The sequence below is a fragment of the Schistocerca americana genome, chromosome 7, assembly GCF_021461395.2.
Source record: "Schistocerca americana isolate TAMUIC-IGC-003095 chromosome 7, iqSchAmer2.1, whole genome shotgun sequence".
Classification (NCBI taxonomy): domain Eukaryota; kingdom Metazoa; phylum Arthropoda; class Insecta; order Orthoptera; family Acrididae; genus Schistocerca; species Schistocerca americana.
The window spans coordinates 143,066,058-143,087,114 of record NC_060125.1 but is presented as its reverse complement, the minus strand read 5'-3'; the positions used below and the strand labels follow the sequence as shown (position 1 = coordinate 143,087,114).

Sequence of the window (21,057 nt, the reverse complement as noted above, 5' to 3'; positions counted from 1 at the left end):
TTGAAACAGCGCATTGGGGTCGGGAAATAAGGCCTCACACTAAGGCGAAGAAAGCCAGCTTTCACATGTTCAGGAAGTTTCGTGCTACTGAAGGTTAGAATAAAGGAGTCGGATTTGACAAGATTGCCATCAACCCTCCGTATGATATGTTGAACATCAACGATACCTGCCGGAGCCCACTCACGTTGCAGTTCTTCCTTGGGAATGTCAACTAGATCCCGGCACGTCACAACACCTTTGCTGTAGTTCAAGGTGCTGTGCAGTTCAGTGTCTATGGCATACTCTCCAAGGCATTTAGCAGACTGAAGTTCAGTCGCTTGCTGGGAAGTGGAAGTTACCACTAGCAAGGTCCCATTACGTAAGCGCTTCACCGATTTTAAGGAGCCACAGATTCCCTCCAATCCCTTTTGTATATAGAAGGGCGAAACTTTCTCGAAACTACCCTCCTTCCGTTTCACAATGAGAAACACATTCAGATTACCAGAATGCATTCTGTTACCTAAGACTGGACTTGTCAAAGAAGTGCCGGAGTCAGGGGGACTGACTGCACAAGCCCTCTTAAGAGACTGGGTGTTAGAACCTTCCAGCGGCCCACCCTTTCCGCTGGGAGGAAGAAAAGAGGATTTCAAAGGATCCATCTCGGTCCCACGAGCAGCTAGGGAACTACAAGTCCACCTAGACAGAGCCCCGCGTGCCTAGGTAAGCCTTATACAACTGAGGTGTGGCAGGTTCCCCACAGGTTGCCCGCTAACGACTGTTCCACCTCAACAGCCATGCATCTCATCAGCGCACAGCACACCTTGAGTTGAGGGGTTGTGTGTAGAGGTTTATTCCATCCTCGCGATCCGGGCGGTCAAGCCAAGATCCCCACTCCCTGAGACACACAACATTCCACTGCCGCACCGCACAGTGGTCGTTGAAGTATGCCCAGAGCTTACGGTGACAGAGGACAGGTGGCGCTTACCAGTCCCCAGCTCAGGAACCCCGGGGTCGCCAAGCCCGTACCCAGCAAATGAATGCTGAGCCCCTGGGGGCCGAAGACTGGTGGGATACAGAATGGCACATCAGGAAAGAGGAGAAAATGCAGCGCCCGAGTGACTCCGTGGATTGTTCATTGACTCATTATCAACATAGCAGATAACAGTTCCAGAAATGAAATGGATTTTTCGGTTTCGGATAAGGAAGGAGCTAAGAGATTACCAGATGACTGACTTTAATACCTTCAGTTGCTTCAGTATTAAACAACATGGTGAAATCCTTGCAGTTGCTTTTGCATCACACATAACTCACTCACAAAAATTACCCTGTTTTTAAGTTAGGAATTTTCATCACTCTTGTTTGTAATTAGAATACTATGTTAGGTGAGAATGAGAACATCTTATCCTTTCTTCCAGTCATCAAAAAACCATGCGGTAGAGTTGGAGTTTTGTAGATTATTATTTTACGCTCTTTAAAAGTTAAATGATCATCGAAGCTATGTTGTTTCTCTGCAACTGGTCACATCACTGCAGGTTAGCTGGACCAGCTGACTGACCAGCGCCGTACAAGTTAAATGCGCTGGTAAATGCTTGCAAATCTAATGAGATTCAAGCAAACGCGAAGGAATACAGGGTGTAATGTTTATATCCAGTTTATTCTTATTACGAACACAGTATACTACCAATACGTTGTAAGTAAATAATTTTGTTAAAACTACTGCTAATAATGTAAAATACAGTTAGTGAAATCTAGTCCTATGAGCAATATATAAAGGGCACAAAGAAGAGTCAGATATTGAGAGATTACTGTGAAGGACACGGGCTGCCACATACTCACATAAACATTATCAGGAACTGGCAGTTTGAAAGGGTTCTCATTGTGGGCCTCAATTTGGCCAGCTGGTCGAATCATGCATTATCTAGATCTGTGGCGTACTCACATGCAACAGTGGCTCAATGTTGAACTGTGTGGGAATGTGAGGGCAGCATTATCATCATCAAGTTTCCAGTCATCCACATCTAATGACCACAATGAATGATTGCTTTGATGTTGACCAAATAATGGACTCCCTGCAACATTGTGTGTCATCCCGCACCATTATGTGGATACTAGCAGCAGGTGTACTACAGAATTACAGTTCCACGTATTTGCTGCTGTTACAACAACAACAACAACAACAACAACAACAACATAAAATGCTGCATTTGGTGTGGTCACCTGACTAGGAAGCACGGACTGCTGATTAATGGTACCACATTGTAATTAGCAGTTAATCACGGTTTTGTATTACCCTGGATGATCTTCATCAGTGAGTATGGCAGCAACGTGGGGAGAGTTGCCATTCTTCCAATGTTTTAAAGAGGCACAACAGTGTTACCTCTAGTGTCACAAAGTGGGGAGCCATTACTTCAGGTCACCGTTGGTAGTGACTGAGTTAGCTCCAATAGCAGAACAGTACAACATGGACGTCTTGCATTCTCACATGCAACCTATACTGCAACAACATTACGGTGGGATTTTTCAATAGGACAATCCTCATCCACACACGGTTTATGTCTCTATGAAATGTGTGAGGGATGCTGAGATATTCTTGTGACCAGCAAGATCCCCTGATATGTCACTGATAAAACACATGGGACCAGCTCAACCGTCTACTCCATCCCAGCACCACAGAGAGGATATTGAGCATGAGTTCGTCAGCTGTGGATCAGCCTGCCTCTGGAGAAGACATGATGACTTCCCAACCAAATCGGTGAATTCATCCGGGCTAGAAGGGATGCAACAGCATACTGATAAGTGAACTCTGTGTCAAATTCTTTATAAATTTGACTCAATTTTGTATGCACTTAAAAAAATATCACATAAACTCTCAACCTGCGAAGTTTCATTTTGCTTTCTTCTTCCCTTCTGGGTGCTTCAATTTTTTGTCAGGCAGTTTATGTAGTCAGTAGGCTTATGCCTATGCAGCATTCACATTCTGCCTTTAAACTTCTTTAATGTCTGGCTCTACAGTTTTAATTTTGCACCAACAGCTCTCAGTTGTCACGGCGTAATGAATTCTTGTAGCCTTACTGATGCAATTCTTCTGTAGTGTAGTCTGTAGTGAAATTGTGTTTGTCATCATCAACTGCAAAGATAGTCACACTTCTTGAAGGTAAGCAATGGTGAACACATTTCTCTTCACAAGTTTAACATATTCTTACTGGTATTTCCTTTTTATTCAGAAAACCCACCATATAGAATGACATGTTCCTTGTTGTGACTTGGCAAGACAACCAAGCCACTATGAGATAGCCGAAAGGCACACGTTGAAGCTCACGCAGGCTGGCGTGAGGTCTGGAACAGTTAAAGGAGTTGAGTCTAGTAAAAAAACGTACGTAGCTTCTGGAATACTTAACTTTAATCCATAATTGGTGAACATCGCTCTTGACGGTACATGCATCACAAGATAAATAGCAAGCGATAAAGGCACCTTGCTAGGTCGTAGCAAATGACGTAGCTGAAGGCTATGCTAACTATCGTCTCGGCAAATGAGAGCGTAATTTGTCAGTGAACCATCGCTAGCAAAGTCGGCTGTACAACTGGGGTCGAGTGCTAGGAAGTGTCTCTAGACCTGCCGTGTGGCGGCGCTCGGTCTGCAATCACTGACAGTGGCGACACGCGGGTCCGACGTATACTAATGGACCGCGGCCAATTTAAAGGGTATCACCTAGCAAGTGTGGTGTCTGGCGGTGACACCACATTCCTTACTGCTACTTCTTCCAAATTTGTACATATTTTCTCTCATAATTTTTGTTTTATCACTTTCAGATACTGAATCAGAGCTTCCAAATCTGAGTGTTTAAGTTCCAAGTGTTCATTTTATGTAAGTCTTCCTTAGACCAAACTTACAATTTGGTGAGAGTTTTCAGATATTTTCATTTGTGTGAGCCTGTCTATCTTACCAGACAGCATAAAAACTGAGGTGCTGGGTTTAATACTATATGCTCAATAATCTGCACTAACCTGCCCACGGCGAAATAATCCCTTCTCACTGGATGGTTGTACCTCGAGAGCTTTGTTACACTGTTCACGTGCTTCAAAGTGTTCCTCAAGCTTGAGGTAACACATGGCAAGATTTAAGTGTCCAGCCAGTAGAAGTGATTTTCGTTCTGGTTCCTTCTCTTCTTCAAAGCCTGAAATAAAATAGAGATAATATGAGCATAGTGCAACTACAAATGTTTTTACAGTGCTATAAGATATTAAGCACAGATCAATACTGTGGGGAAAATTATTTACGAGACCACAAACCTTCATGCACTCGACAACAACAAAAAGAATTAGTTTATGAAATTAGTGTTAAGCACGCATTTTTATCATAAGTAACTGTGTGCTGGACAAGTGCTTTGAGCTTAATAAACAGAAAGCACCATCCTTCTCCTACATGAAATTTTGCTTTTCATTTAGAAAAACAAGACTTTTGGTCAAAAAAGCAGAAAAGTAAATTACAAAACTTTATCTAAAGGTATTCTTTCAAATTTAACAAATTAAAATATTATTAATTTACTTTGCAACATTTAGGGGCCTGGAAATTTGCCTACTTTTTTTTGGGCAAAATCAGCATCTGTGAATGATCAGACATATGATTTCAAAAAGTTGGCCTGCTATATGCCTGAAGACAAAACCGATAGCAAACTCACAGTGATTGAAGATACAACAATAATAGAGAATAAATAGTTTTTATTCTCCATAAAAGTGGAATGTTTGCTTTAGTGAAAATTTCAACAGTTACCACCCCCCCTTACAGAGGGACCACACTTCCTTACAATTTTCCCAATAAATCCAAATCAACCATTTGCCTTCCCTACTACTGGCCTTATGTGATCGTTCTGTTTCATATCATTTTGCTATGTTATGCCTAGATATGTAATCTACATAACTGTGTCCAGAAGCACACTCTGAATGCTCTATTCAAACATTGTTTCTCTTTCTTATTGACATCAACTTACATCTTCATATATTTAGAGCAAGTTGTTATTCATCACATCAATTAGAAATTTTGTCAAAGTCAGCTTGTACCCCTCTACAATCAGCCGACAACACAGTTTCATCAGCAAACAGCCTATCCGTTAGAACACTTATGTATATTGAGAACAAGATGCCTGTTACACTTCGATGGGGCACCGCTGATGATACCATCATCTCTGATGAACACTCGCCATTGGAGGACTATGTAATGGATTCTATAACTTCAAAAGTCTTTGAGCCAGTCAAATAACTGGGAACCTATTCCATACGCTCAGGTCTTCTTTAACAGAGGGGCACTGTGTCAAACACTTTTCAGAAATCTATAAATATGGAATCTGCCTGCATCCCATAAATCCACGGTTCCCAGGAAATCATGCTAGAAAATGGCACAGTGAGTTTCGTCCAAGTGATGCTTTCTAAATCCATCCTTACCTGTGGACAGAAGCTTTTCCATCTCAAGCAAATTTATTACATTTGAACTGCGAATATGTTAATAAAGTCTGCGCAGAATCAATATTAAGGTTATTGATCTGCAATTTTGCAGGTCCATTCTTTGGAGCCAGCTACTTTTTCTTCGAGTTGCTTGGGATTTTGCACAGGGTGAGAAATTTGTGACAAATGACGTACTGTATTCTCTGTAAAACTGAATAGGGGTTCCATCTGGACCCGACTTATCACAAATGAAATTTTTTTAGGTCGTAGTGACATAATATTTTCTGAGTTCCAAAGCAGAAGAAACCTTTAAACTTCGCAGCACATTAAAACTGTGTGGCAGTCCAGGACCAAAGTCTACAACCTGGTCTTTCAAGGGCAGCACTCCTACCGACTGAGCTATCTGGTTAGGACTGGTGACCCTAAACAGTGCACACCCCTGCAAATTGAGTCACCCTGAAAATAATCCTCTTGGCTATGGCCAGTCTAGCAAGATACACACCAGAGCTGCTGTGAAGTGAGGGAGCAGGAGGGAGGTGCCAACAGTAGTGACACTACGAACACAGGCAATGGTCACAGCTCGGTAAAGACACAGTCTATAAAATCTGTGTGTCCAGATTCCAATTCCTGCCTGGCATGCAGTTCTAATCTGTCAGCAAGTTTCAAAACCGTACACACACTGCTGCAGAGTGAAAGACTCATTCTTGAAGAAATCTCATTCTGAGCTGTCTCCAACCGGGAATTTTATTGTTTTCATCTTCCTTTTGTGATAATTCTTTAAGTGAAAAATTTAAATCTTACAGACATGTAGCACTAACTTATTAAAGCATTTAGGGGTTTAATAATAATTATTTTAAATTTAGAGTGCACAACATCTGGATTGTTAGTGCCAATATTGTTTCAATGGGGAGGTGATTAATTACACGATCTAAAATGGTACAGATAGGTAGGTAGGTAGGTAGGTAGGTAGGTAGTGTTTAACGTCCCGGCGACAACGAGGTCATTAGAGACGGAGCGCAAGCTCGGGTTAGGGAAGGATTGGGAAGGAAATCGGCCGTGCCCTTTCAAAGGAACCATCCCGGCATTTGCCTGAAACGATTTAGGGAAATCACGGAAAACCTAAATCAGGATGGTTGGAGACGGGATTGAACCGTCGTCCTCCCGAATGCGAGTCCAGTGTGCTAACCACCGCGCCACCTCGCTCGGTACAGATAGGTACAGTTATACAGGCACACCACAAAAACTTCTACGAACAGTAAGTGTCATTTACACATACAGGTTACCCAAATCTAAGAAACTGCAGGGGTCCAAGACCGGTGTCAAATTCAGAGGCTACTTGAAACAACTCTGTTTTACTTTGGTGGCTAGAGAAAAGTAAGCCACACACAGACTTCGCTGACCACAGCTCATCGTCCATCATTTCCAATTACTCATCCTTCAAATGATGTGCGGCCTCATGCAGTAAGTGAGACTACCACATATGGGGGAACTGTATACTGTGCCGCAGTAAGCAATGTGAGGCCGTACTCAGTACCCACATTTGCCAGTCCATTTCTCCAAATTCCTGTATGGCCAGGAATCTGGCATACTTTCACCTTGTCCTCCGATGTTACAGGCAAAGGAGAGTACTCTGTATCGAATGAACCGATTTCTGGGAACTGCACCAGACAGACCAAAATGTACTAAAGAAGTTCAAGTAGATGAATTTGCTAGCTCTGACAGTTTTCATCTACTCCAGGGTCCTCCGTGTCAAACTACTCACTTGTTTGATAACAGACACTCAATGACATAATGGGGCCAAAGCACTGAATAAACGAGGTTGCCTTTTTAGATTTAGGACTGATAGTAAATTGTCAAATAAATGCAATACTGATGCAAAACTCATGTCTGTAAATGAAATCTCACATTTGCATCCTCTTATACTAATATTCCAGAGGTTGAAAATAACATTATGCCTCCCGAGAGTTTGGGTCAGTAACTGGACTGATCCTCAGTGACAGACTGAAATCCCTTTACACCAATAGGCAGTAGGACCGATTTCTCACAGAGCTCAGATTCTTCTGTCCGATATGGCTGATTTTCCTTGGTATGTACTCAACCAGGTAAAGTACTCGTAACAGCAGATGAGACAAGGTCCTATTTGCCTGACACACCAGGAGCAGTTACTTTCAGACAGACAGTTCACAAACCCCAGCACATAACTCAGTCAGGTACTACAGGCACCTCGAGCAGTGTTAGTCCCCTACAGCAGACAGTGTTTGTGTGCTTCACCTGCATAGGTCTCCTAGGACCTGTGGCTATGACAATTCAAGATTTTTAGAGGTTTAAAAGCCTCAATTTCTTAAATTCCCTTCCAAGTGGCAACATACCATATCATAACTAAAAGAATGGTCACAGATCCTACCTAACACTTATCATACTCAACGCTGCAAAATGGGTCAATTAAGAATGTGTAGAAAAAAACTTTAAATCGACATGCAATCATTTCTCTGTGAGCACCGAAAGCTTTTACTCTGATGCAATTTTGTCTCCAATCAGTATGCTGCTATTGCAGTAGTGGATGTAAAATAACAGTTAAGAAACTCATTTTTTGTAATGTATATTGCGCTGGCCTTTGACAATGGACATAATATGACTGACAGCAATAGCAAAGATAGAAGCATTGAGGATCCCTCGAGGGGAACTACTGTGCAACTCCAACTAGTCTTTACATACTGTAGGCCTTACTGCATAGTTGCCAATGAGGTACTGTCTGCAGCAGAGTCACGTTATTGATAGTAGAATGACATCATCTGAACTAAAACTGAAAGGGAAATTTAAGACGGCAGTTGTGGTCCAATCCAATGTCATTGTTATACAGCTACTGACCACAACACCAAGATGACCAGCAACACAAGACTTGACAATGACAGAAGTGTTAGGGAGACTTTTTTTCTCCAAATGTCTAGCAAGTTTCCTCTCAACAAGACGAAAACAATCAGTTATTGACAACACACATAAAAGACGGTTGTAATTGGCAAGCTTTCAGTCCAGTGACTCCTCCTCCAGGCAGAAAGGTTGAAGGGGAAGGAAGAGGGATGAAGGAAAAGTAATGAAGAGGTCTAGGAAAAGGGGTAGATTTGGGCAAAGTCACCCAGAACCGCAGGTCAGGGGAGACTTACCGTACAGGATGAGAAGGAAAGACTGATTGTTGGGGATTGCATTGGACGAAATTTGAAAACCTAAGAGCTTAAAGGTGGAAGACAAAGTAATATGCAGACAGAGATTACTGCTTAAATCTCATGCAAGAGCTAATATGAGTGAAAAACAGTATTAAAACATCAATTAATGATGCACCAATGCATAATTAGATGTACAGATGCACAGATTTGGGAGTGAAAGTTGTCACTATGCAGACTGTCTTTCAATGCAAACAGAAGAATGTGAAAATCAAGTGGAGACTGGTAGTACATCCTCAGGCTATGCAAACTGAGTCTTCTGGAAGCCCATACAATCTGTAGTCCATATAACCTATGACCCCAACCTCTAAGAGCTAACTGGAATTTTGAGGCATAGCTACTACCTGTCCAAACAAAAGAGTCACTCGAGATGAACAATTCCAAAATAGTTGCTGTTATTATTTAGGCCTGTGTCCAGCTGATATTTAAGTCTGTATCCCTCTCACAGCCTTTAACTATGAGCCATGCCTGATCAGGATGTAGCAGTTTTTCCACAAAGTGGTGACTTTCCTTCAGCTGGCATAATCATAATCACTAACATTATTAAGCTATATAGTAAAAGCTAACCACTGATACAGTGAACATCTTAATGAGTTGTTTCTCTCTTGTTAATGTATATGTTGGTTCATTCAAATTTGCCTCTGATGGGATCTAAAGAACGCAATAAATGCCTGCCCACTGTTTTGTCATACCATGCTTTTGGTAAAAAGATATTGCTGAAGACGACTTTCTTGTTTCCAAAAAACAAATTCATAGCTCAAAGGCAACCACTAATGACACCGAAGAACATTCCAAACGAAGCTCTCCAACCTGCACAGCGAGGTGGAGCCTCACTGGGAAAGTCATGTGAATAGAGGAGGAGAGTACACACAAAATAAAATTATTATTTAAAAATGTTTGGCTAGTTTTTGAATAAATTTTGTGTATTGGCTGACTGAGTTCCTAAATGTTATAATGAATACAGCATGTTCTAATCAACTGCCAAGAAGCATAATATTCCCTATTTTCCGAAATGAAAGTGGTGCAGTTAAATATTTAACTACAGTAAGTTCACCTTCTGCTTTATAAAATTATGTTTTTGAAAAAAGTCAAGCGAGCAACATTTCAGCTAACCAGTGTGGCTTTGTTAAAGAGTGCACTACAACTGACCTCATATTTTCTCTGTATCAGTTCTCTCAAACACAAAGAGAAGACCATATCATAAAGAATGGTAGAGTTGAAGATGACAGAACAAAATCCAGTTTGAGCTTTTGCTCTAACAACAGTTCGGACAGTCACTGAGCACAGAAACAATGGACAATCAAAGTTTGGATATAAGGACAGGGACTGGACAATGAGCCCTCTCAATCTAGGTCCAGATTCTCAACTACTGCACCATCTAACTTCACATACTGTTAAAACACATCACACTGCTCTACTAGATTGGGAATAAATCAGCTAACCAAGCTCTATACCACATAATCTGGTGGGATCTACAGGACAATGCACCCCATCTCTTAACTGACTGGGGTTGAATGTTTTACAAGAAAATCAACACCCGTGTACACATCAAGGGTTGTCATTAGTCACCACCACCACCACCACAACCAGCATTTTCATCTTCTTATGTACCTGGAAACTCTTCCATTTGTGAAATATTTTAAATTAAAGATTGAAATTTACGAGACTTCTTGCCACATCAGTTCAAGGTAAAACCTCGAGCTTTCCACCCTGAACTGACGCAGCAAGAAATGTGAGAATGTTTTGTACACCAGCGCAGTTGCGAAAGACTTCGCTCTCATTGAAATTTACCGACTACAGTTGACTGTGTTTCCATCTACAAAGTGATGGAATGTTGGGCAACAACATTAGACACTGAAAGGCACATCTAAATAATGAAATTCATTGTTCCACACCCATACTCAACTACATACAATAAAACTTTACTTACCTCTCATAAAAAATTGGATTATTACATAAACATTATTTTGCTTAAGTCTGTTTCCTGACAGATCCTTGCAGATATTGAGCCACTGAACATGAATCTAGCACTTATTATTCTATAGTGTTTGTATTTTGCCTGATACTGATTGTTTTACTATCTGAAAATAGACTTCAGAGAAAGAAGTTGCATGTGTTGACTGCAACATCCGCTATATGGCAGTGAGTTTGTGTATTAGATTAGATTAGATTAGATTAATACTTGTTCCATAGATCATGAATACGACACTTCGTAATGATGTGGAACGTGTCAGGTTAAGAAAAGATGTCTGTACAAGATATTACATTACACAAAATATTGCACGACACTAATGTTTAGGTTGTTTTTTCCCCCTTAATTTATATTTAAAAATTCAGCCAATGAGTAGAAGGAGTTGTCATCTAGAAATTCTTGTAATTTATTTTTAAATGTTAGTTGGCTATCTGTCAGGCCTTTGATGCTGTTTGGTAGGTGACCAAAGACTTTTGTGGCAGCATAATTTACCCCTTTCTGTGCCAAAGTCAGATTTAACCCTGCATAGTGAAGATCATCCTTTCTCCTGGTGTTATAGCTATGCACACTGCTATTACTTTTGAACTGGGTTGGATTATTAACAACAAATTTCATAAGTGAATATATATATACTGTGAGGATCCCTAGATCATTAAATAGATGTCTGCAGGGTGACCGTGGGTGGACTCCAGCAATTATTCTGATTACACATTTTTGAGCAATGAATACTTTTCTACTCAACGATGAATTACCCCAGAATATGATGCCATACGAAAGCAAAGAATGAAAGTAGGCATAGTAAGTTAATTTACTGAGATTCTTATCACCAAAATTTGCAATAACCCTAATACCATATGTAGCTGAACTCAGACGTTTCAGCAGACCATCAATGTGTTGCTTCCAGTTTAACCTCTCATCAATGGACACACCTCAAAAGTTTGAAAATTCTACCTTAGCTACAGACTTCTGTTCAAAGTCTATATTTATTACTGGAGTTGTGCCATTTACTGTACGGAACTGTATATACTGTGTTTTATCAAAATTTAAAGACGGTCCGTTTGCTGAGAACCACTTAATAATTTTGTGAAAAACATCATTTACAATTACATCACTTAGTTCTTGGTTTTTGGATGTTATTGCTATACCTGTATCATGAGCAAAAAGAACTAACTTTGCATCTTCATCTATGTGGAATGGTAAGTCATTAATGTATATCAAGAACAGTAAAGGACCTAAGACCGAACCCTGTGGGACCCCGTACTTGATTTAAATAGTTGGTCGTATTACACATTCATCATATTAATTTCTTTGCAGGTGAGTGTTTTATAGCCTGACTACACTTTCAAAAAAGTTTGACAAAGAGACACACTGTAACATCTTATTAGCTGAGATAGCATATAATATACGAGTAAAGCTATTCATTACTTTCTGTTTATCTTTGATTGAGCTTGCAATTGTCACCACAAACATTCACACTATCTATGAAAAACATAAGCACATTTAATCTTTATTTCACAATGCAAATTACAGGCAGACTCTTTCTGCTATGTGTGCGGCTCTTATATTGGACCAAAATAAGTTATAAACCACATTATCCCTGGAAATATGTTCTGTTCTCTTTGGAAAGCTAATTTTGGTTTGGCCATAACAGATCTCGATAAACGATGGGTGTCACATGTAACGTGTGGTAACTGTCTATTTACATTGGAACAATGTTTGCCTAGTAGAAGAAAAAGTATGACATCCGCTATGCCAAGAGTGTGGAGATAACCCAGTAACCATCATAATTGTTATTTTTGTATGGTGGACTTTAAACATTTCAAGAAGGGCAAGAGCTGACGTCAGCTGCAGTATCCTGTCATACCGTCCTCCAGAGCATCAACCTTGCATGATGAAATTCTAACGATTCCTTCACCTTCAGCTGAAATAGTGTATGCTGCAACAACAAATGACACAAATAGTCCAGATTAATATTTTAGCGACAGTGGCACAAAGGAACCTCATTTGCTGAATCAGCAGGAGTTACATGATTTAATCAGAGATTATATCTATCCAAAAGTAAGTCTAAATTTTTAGTTTCACAACTCAATCCTTCAACTGCTACAAAGACGCTCACTGCTTTCTGTGGAGAACGCAGCTTTGTTGTCGCACTATACAGCTGGCCATGCTGCGAGACCACCTTCCAGCCGTTACCTGTATACTGGTTCTGTTGCATGGACTGGTTTTTCTCTGCTGAGCAGTTCTGGAATGCTGGGGATGATGATTTCATCTGACACTCTGGGTTTTGCCGCCACAAATATAAAATAATTATAGTTACTCTAACAACTTAAATTTTTCACAATAAAACTCCTATAGAAATGAATCACTGCATAGATAAACATGCAGGAATGTTAATATTGTGTCATGTCTCAGATTTACACCTTTCTTGGGAGTTTTTACTAGGTTGTTAGAAGCCTACGATGAACGCAAAGTGTCATTTTCGAGTCATGTCAGTAACTTCAGTGTTCTTTCACAGTTACTTTTCCATAAACCTGCTGTCATATTTCTCCAGCAGGGACACGACTTCCTCCAATCCTGCCCTGAAATGAGATCCATCCTTCATGAAATCCTCCCCAGTCCACCAAGAGTGTCTTTCCGCCGTCCACCTAACCTTCGTAACCTCTTAGTTCATCCCTATGAAATCCCCAAACCACCTTCCCTACCCTCTGGCTCCTACCCTTGTAACCGCCCCCCCCCCCCCCCCCCCCCACCCGGTGTAAAACCTGTCCCATGCGCCCTCGCCGGCCGAAGTGGCCGTGCGGTTAAAGGCGCTGCAGTCTGGAACCGCAAGACCGCTACGGTCGCAGGTTCGAATCCTGCCTCGGGCATGGATGTTTGTGATGTCCTTAGGTTAGTTAGGTTTAACTAGTTCTAAGTTCTAGGGGACTAATGACCTCCGCAGTTGAGTCCCATAGTGCTCAAAGCCATTTGAACCATGCGCCCTCCCACCACCACCACCTACTCCAGTCCTGTAACCCGGAAGGTGTACACGATCAAAGGCAGAGCCACGTGTGAAAGCACCCACGTGATTTACCAACTGACCTGCCTACACTGTGAAGCTTTCTATGTGGGAATGACCAGCAACAAACTGTCCATTCGCATGAAATGGACACAGGCAGACAGTGTTTGTTGGTAATGAGGATCACCCTGTGGCTAAACATGTCTTGGTGCACGGCCAGCACATCTTGGCACAGTGTTACACCATCCGGGTTATCTGGATACTTCCCACTAACACCAACCTGTCAGAACTCCGGAGATGAGAACTTGCCCTTCAGTATATCCTCTCTTCTCGTTAACATCCAGGCCTCAACCTCCGCTAATTTCAAGTTGCCGCCGCTCATACCTCACCTGTCATTCAACAACATCTTTGCCTATGTACTTCCGCCTCGACTGACATGTCTGCCCAAACTCTTTGCCTTTACAAATGTCTGCTTGTGTCTGTGTATGTGTGGATGGATATGTGTATGTATGCGAGTGTATACCCGTCCTCTTTTCCCCCTAAGGTAAGTCTTTCCGCTCCCGGGATTGGAATGACTCCTTACCCTCTCCCTTAAAACCCACATCCTTTCATCTTTCCCTCTCCGATGTGGGTTTTAAGGAAGAGGGTAAGGAGTCATTCCAATCCCGGGAGCGGAAAGACTTACCTTAGGGGGAAAAAAGGACACGTATACACTCACGCGCACACACACACACACACACACACACACACACACACACACAAACACACATATATATCCATCCGCACATACACAGACACAAGCAGACATTTGTAAAGGCAAAGAGTTTGGGCAGACATGTCAGTCGAGGCGGAAGTACAGAGGCAAAGATGTTGAAAGACAGGTCAGGTATGAGCGGCGGCAACTTGAAATTAGCGGAGGTTGAGGCCTGGCGGATAACGAGAAGAGAGGATATACTGAAGGACAAGTTCCCATCTCCAGAGTTCTGACAGGTTGGTGTTAGTGGGAAGTATCCAGATAACCCGGACGGTGTAACACTGTGCCAAGATGTGCTGGCTGTGCACCAAGGCATGTTTAGCCACAGGGTGAGCCTCATTACCAACAAACACTGTCTGCCTGTGTCCATTCATGCGAATGGACAGTTTGTTGCTGGTCATTCCCACATAGAAAGCTTCACAGTGTAGGCAGGTCAGTTGGTAAATCACGTGGGTGCTTTCACACGTGGCTCTGCCTTTGATCGTGTACACCTTCTGGGTTACAGGACTGGAGTAGGTGGTGGTGGGAGGGTGCATGGGACAGGTTTTACACCGGGGGCGGTTACAAGGGTAGGAGCCAGAGGGTAAGGAAGGTGGTTTCGGGATTTCATAGGGATGAACTAAGAGGTTACGAAGGTTAGGTGGACGGCGGAAAGACACTCTTGGTGGAGTGGGGAGGATTTCATGAAGGATGGATCTCATTTCAGGGCAGGATTTGAGGAAGTCGTATCCCTGCTGGAGAGCCACATTCAGAGTCTGATCCAGTCCCGGAAAGTATCCTATCGCAAGTGGGGCACTTTTGTGGTTCTTCTGTGGGAGGTTATGGGTTTGAGGGGACGAGGAAGTGGCTCTGGTTATTTGCTTCTGTACCAGGTCGGGAGGGTAGTTGCGGGATGTGAAAGCTGTTTTCAGGTTGTTGGTGTAATGGTTTAGGGATTCCGGACTGGAGCAGATTCGTTTGCCACGAAGACCTAGGCTGTAGGGAAGGGACCGTTTGATGTGGAATGGGTGGCAGCTGTCATAATGGAGGTACTGTTGCTTGTTGGTGGATTTGATGTGGACGGACGTGTGAAGCTGGCCATTGGACAGATGGAGGTCAACGTCAAGGAAAGTGGCATGCGATTTGGAGTAGGACCAGGTGAATCGGACGGAACCAAAGGAGCTGAGGTTGGAGAGGAAATTCTGGAGTTGTTCTTCACTGTGAGTCTACATCATGAAGATGTCATCAATAAATCTGTACCAAACTTTGGGTTGGCAGGCCTGGGTAAAGTTTGGTGCAAATTTATTGATGACATCTTCATGATCTGGATCACCCTGTGGCTAAACATGCCTTGGTGCACGGCCAGCACATCTTGGCACAGTGTTACACCGTCCGGGTTATCTGGATACTTCCCACTAACACCAACCTGTCAGAACTTCGGAGATGGGAACTTGTCCTTCAGTATATCCTCTCTTCTCGTTATCCACCAGGCCTCAACCTCCGCTAATTTCAAGTTGCTGCCGCTCATACCTCACCTGTCTTTCAACATCTTTGCCTCCGTACTTCCGCCTCAACTGACATCTCTGCCCAAACTCTTTGCCTTTACAAATGTCTGCTTGTGTCTGTGTATGTGTGGATGGATGTGTGTGTGTGTGTGTGTGTGTGTGTGTGTGTGTGTGTGTGTGCGCGCGCGAGTGTATACCCATCCTTTTTTCCCCCTAAGGTAAGTCTTTCTGCTCCCGGGATTGGAATGACTCCTTACCCTCTCCCTTAAAACCCACTTCCTTTCGTCTTCCCCTCTCCTTCCCTCTTTCCTGATGAGGCAACAGTTTGTTGCGAAAGCTTGAATTTTGTGTGTATGTTTGTGTTTGTTTGTGTGTCTATCGACCTGCCAGCGCTTTTGTTCGGTAAGTCACCTCATCTTTGTTTTTTATATATATATATATATATATATATATATATATATATTCAGAACTGTAACAAATCAAGGAAAGGATGAATCTACCAGGATTATCACTCTAATACATCAGCAGTTGTTGGGAACCGAAGTAATAACAGTTTTGTTCAAATTTCATGATTCTGTTAATGAATTAATGACGCAGTTGTAGCAGCTATGCAGGCTGCTAATGAATTACTTATTATCCAGTTTTAACCCTTTCAGACCCTCTAGCTACAATTGTGGACATTTAACTTTTACTGTGTCTTAGTTGCAACTGAAGTATTTTTCTCCAATGGAAACCTGAGGTACACATTTGTGAATGTTCAACCTTTTCATCATGGGCAAGTGCTGCCAACTATTGGCCATCACTACGAAAATATCGACAAGTCAATGAAACACTGCACAGCAGCTCGTGATCACCAGACTATACGGATGTGGTTGGTTCATTGTATTCCACTGTATAATTGAATACTGTTATTGTTATTTTGCATGGCAATTATTGAATGATCATTTTGCTATTTATTACAATATAAAATAATTCTTAATTAGTTATTTTAGTCCATAAAGTGAAGCCAAATGTGAAAGTATGTTTTGAAAATGAGTACATATTTTCACTAAATAATCACCTAAGAGCATAAATAAAGATTTTCCTTACTCCAGAAAAAATTCAGGTCTGAAAGGGCTAAGAATACTATTTGGTGAAAAGATTTGGTTCTTTCACATCCTACAGTATATTTTCGGTCGATAAAGGACTGAATTTCTTTTTGTTCTTCATTATAGTTACTGTGCTACAACAAGTTAAACTGAACAAAATCATAAGATTTTTGCATAGGTCAAAAACCATTGCATATGGTTCATTTTACATCAGTGACTGTGATGTTTGAAATGCAGATAACATACTGAAATTGTATTTAAAGCTGTGAGCAGAGCGGAAGGAAACATTCCACGTGGGAAAAATTATATATATATATATATATCACTGTTCTGAAAATATTTGTGCTTACATGTTGCACTTATGTTCTGGCCCAGCGCAACATGAACTACGTGGTTGTAGCACTCGTCATAATTTACACTCCTGGAAATGGAAAAAAAGAACACATTGACACCGGTGTGTCAGACCCACCATACTTGCTCCGGACACTGCGAGAGGGCTGTACAAGCAATGATCACACGCACGGCACAACGGACACACCAGGAACCGCGGTGTTGGCCGTCGAATGGCGCTAGCTGCGCAGCATTTGTGCATCGCCGCCGTCAGTGTCAGCCAGTTTGCCGTGGCATACGGAGGTCCATCGCAGTCTTTAACACTGGTAGCATGCCGCGACAGCGTGGACGTGAACCGTATGTGCAGTTGACGGACTTTGAGCGAGGGCGTATAGTGGGCATGCGGGAGGCCAGGTGGACGTACCGCCGAATTGCTCAACACGTGGGGCGTGAGGTCTCCACAGTACATCGATGTTGTCGCCAGTGGTCGGCGGAAGGTGCACGTGCCCGTCGACCTGGGACCGGACCGCAGCGACGCACGGGTGCACGCCAAGACCGTAGGATCCTACGCAGTGCCGTAGGTGACCGCACCGCCACTTCCCAGAAAATTAGGGACACTGTTGCTCCTGGGGTATCGGCGAGGACCATTCGCAACCGTCTCCATGAAGCTGGGCTACGGTCCCGCACACCGTTAGGCCGTCTTCCGCTCACGCTCCAACATCGTGCAGCCCGCCTCCAGTGGTGTCGCGACAGGCATGAATGGAGGGACGAATGGAGACGTGTCGTCTTCAGCGATGAGAGTCGCTTCTGCCTTGGTGCCAATGATGGTCGTATGCGTGTTTGACGCCGTGCAGGTGAGCGCCACAATCAGGACTGCATACGACCGAGGCACACAGGGTCAACACCCGGCATCATGGTGTGGGGAGCGATCTCCTACACTGGCCGTACACCACTGGTGATCGTCGAGGGGACACTGAATAGTGCACGGTACATCCAAACCGTCATCGAACCCATTGTTCTACCATTCCTAGACCGGCAAGGGAACTTGCTGTTCCAACAGGACAGTGCACGTCCGCATGTATCCCGTGCCACCCAACGTGCTCTAGAAGGTGTAAGTCAACTACCCTGGCCATCAAGATCTCCGGATCTGTCCCCCATTGAGCATGTTTGGGACTGGATGAAGCGTCGTCTCACGCGGTCTGCACGTCCAGCACGAACGCTGGTCCAACTGAGGCGCCAGGTGGAAATGGCATGGCAAGCCGTTCCACAGGACTACATCCAGCATCTCTACGATCGTCTCCATGGGAGAATAGCAGCCTGCATTGCTGCGAAAGGTGGATATACACTGTACTAGTGCCGACATTGTGCATGCTCTGTTGCCTGTGTCTATGTGCCTGTGGTTCTGTCAGTGTGATCATGTGATGTATCTGACCCCAGGAATGTGTCAATAAAGTTTCCCCTTCCTGGGACAATGAATTCACGGTGTTCTTATTTCAATTTCCAGGAGTGTATTAATGGTTCAAGATATCGAAACAAGTGTGTGTATTGCCATATGATTAATACTCAAAACTTTTTTTTATCTATTGACATACAGAAGTAACTGCAATTTTTTTTCAGTGGGAAGATGAACTTTTCTACAACATTTAATATCTCATCAACAAAGAATGTTTTGGCACTGTACACATTAGTATTTACGATATTCTATGTGGGACACACAGCTTTAATCAAAATCTGCTTGTTGTTATGTCACAAGATGTATTTATTTACAACTTATGGAATGCATTATAGCTGCACGTAATGATATTAGCTTGTCAATTACTCTGTACAGCAACACTACTGCAATGGTCTTTATAATGAGGCGTCTGATTACTTCAGTTTCTTTTAAACTGTGACATCAAGTATCATGTGTAATTGCCTGTCACCATCTTCACGATTTCTTCATCTGTACAACCACAACAGCATGCCATTTTCTCAATCATAAACGAAGATGAAAACAGCAACACAAGATCACGGCAGCAAATACACAGATGCTGATCAATGAAGAGCATCTGAGCACCAGGGCTGAAATGCAGCTACTTAGCTGCTTTACCTGACCTTTAAGTGCCTCGAGTATTGACAGGTCCAGAACACACAGAGACCCAAGTGGCTTGCCATGTTAACACGTTGAGATCACAAATGCAGCATTCTAGAGCACGGACAAAAGGACTGAAGGTAGAGGTAAATGCAGCCAGGGCACCGCAGGCCAGGGGATGCATTAACATGTCCAGAACAGTCAAAGGATTAAAGAGTGGAACATTCTACTTCCTTCCAGTAAAATATTGAAGTATAAAATCAGACACACACAGTTTTCAAGCTACTTTGTAACACAAGATTCTCTGTTTTACTGTTCTGACATAAGTGGTCTGTTTGATCAAAACAGTTTTCTGTACACACCAAACAAGTGGCATTTGTTTATGGACAGTTCCAAAAGTAGTTTAAAGAGCATACTGTCACACAATGGAAACCTGCATCCATCTATTCCAGCTGCACACACTGTCCATCTGGAGGAAAATTACTCCCGTGTGAATTTGGTGCTGAAAAAAATTCTGTATGACTATCACATTAATGTGATCGCCATCAAGAAGCTTGAAAAACCACCTTTTGCAGTGTGGACCACTGCAAGATGTGCAGAAAGAGAGTCAACGAGGTTCTAGAAGATACTGACAGGGGTGTGGAGCCATCTCAACTCCAACGCCATGGCCAATTGTGTTAGGTTTCTCGGCTGAGGGACCCACGGAATGAACAGACCAACTGAGGTGGTCCCACTGATTCTTGCCTGGGTTTAAATAGGTGGAGTTTGGTGACAATGGCAGTACTGTAAACTTATCCTGGTGCTCTTTGAAACACACATGAACAATGCAAGCTGTGTTACATGTTGCATTGTCCTGCTAGTAGATGCTATCGTGTCAAGGAAAGACAAATTGCATGTAGGAGTGCACTTGGTGGCCAAGGATAGAGGCATATTCGTGTTGATCCATTGTGCCTTCCAAAATGACGAGTTCGCCCAGGGAATGCCACAAAAACCTTCTCAAGAGCATAATGTCCCCTCCTTCAGTCTGGAGCCTTCCAACTATTGTTGCCAAGTGATTGCTTTCAGATGTTTCACGCCATACATAGTGATTGCCTTCTACCCGATGGAGCATAAAATTTGCTTCATCTGAAATAGCCAGCCAGCTGTGGCCACTCAGTTGATGTCCAGTTGCAGTACTGGTGTGCAAATCCAAACTCTCATCATCGAAGAACAGCAGTGAGCATGTGTGTGTGAACCAGGCACTTTCTGGGTAGGCCCATATGAAATGGTCATTGATGAGACACTGTTGGTAGCTCCCTGCTTCATCTGGCCAGTCCGTTGCTCAACAGCTGCACATCTATTTGCCTGCATATATCTCCTCAGCTGTTGTTCACCCAAGTCACCTATAGCCTGTGGTGCTTCACAGTTGTTTTGGCATCGGATTTTGGTAACGCCATTTTGCGATGCATGTTATACTCTAACCATTGCACAGGGTGTATACGTGGACAAGAAAAAGAAATTCCCGGGTTTTTCCCAGATACCCCATTTAAAAAATATACTTTTTCGTGGGCGAGAATACATTTTTTCCATGCTAAGTTTTCTGTAGATTTTTCCTTTGGAACTGTAAAACTTATCACTCCTTTGAATGATTAACGTTTTAACACTAGCATAGAACTTCCCGAAGAGAGGAAAAAAAGAAGAAAAAGAACGGGGGAGAGAAGTTTTCGATATACTTTTGATGAAAA

General features: G+C 42.7%; 1 protein-coding gene across 4 annotated transcripts in view; it reads right to left on the bottom strand.

Annotated features, from left to right (window-relative positions):
• Positions 1–21,057, bottom strand: part of LOC124622308 (peptidyl-prolyl cis-trans isomerase FKBP4-like) — a 156,017-nt gene that overhangs the window by 53,607 nt on the left and 81,353 nt on the right. For all 4 annotated transcript variants that reach the window (XM_047147983.1, XM_047147982.1, XM_047147985.1 and 1 more), the window contains exon 7: positions 3,985–4,154. In XM_047147983.1, coding sequence (XP_047003939.1) covers positions 3,985–4,154 — 170 coding nt within the window. The remainder of the gene's footprint in view (positions 1–3,984; positions 4,155–21,057) is intronic.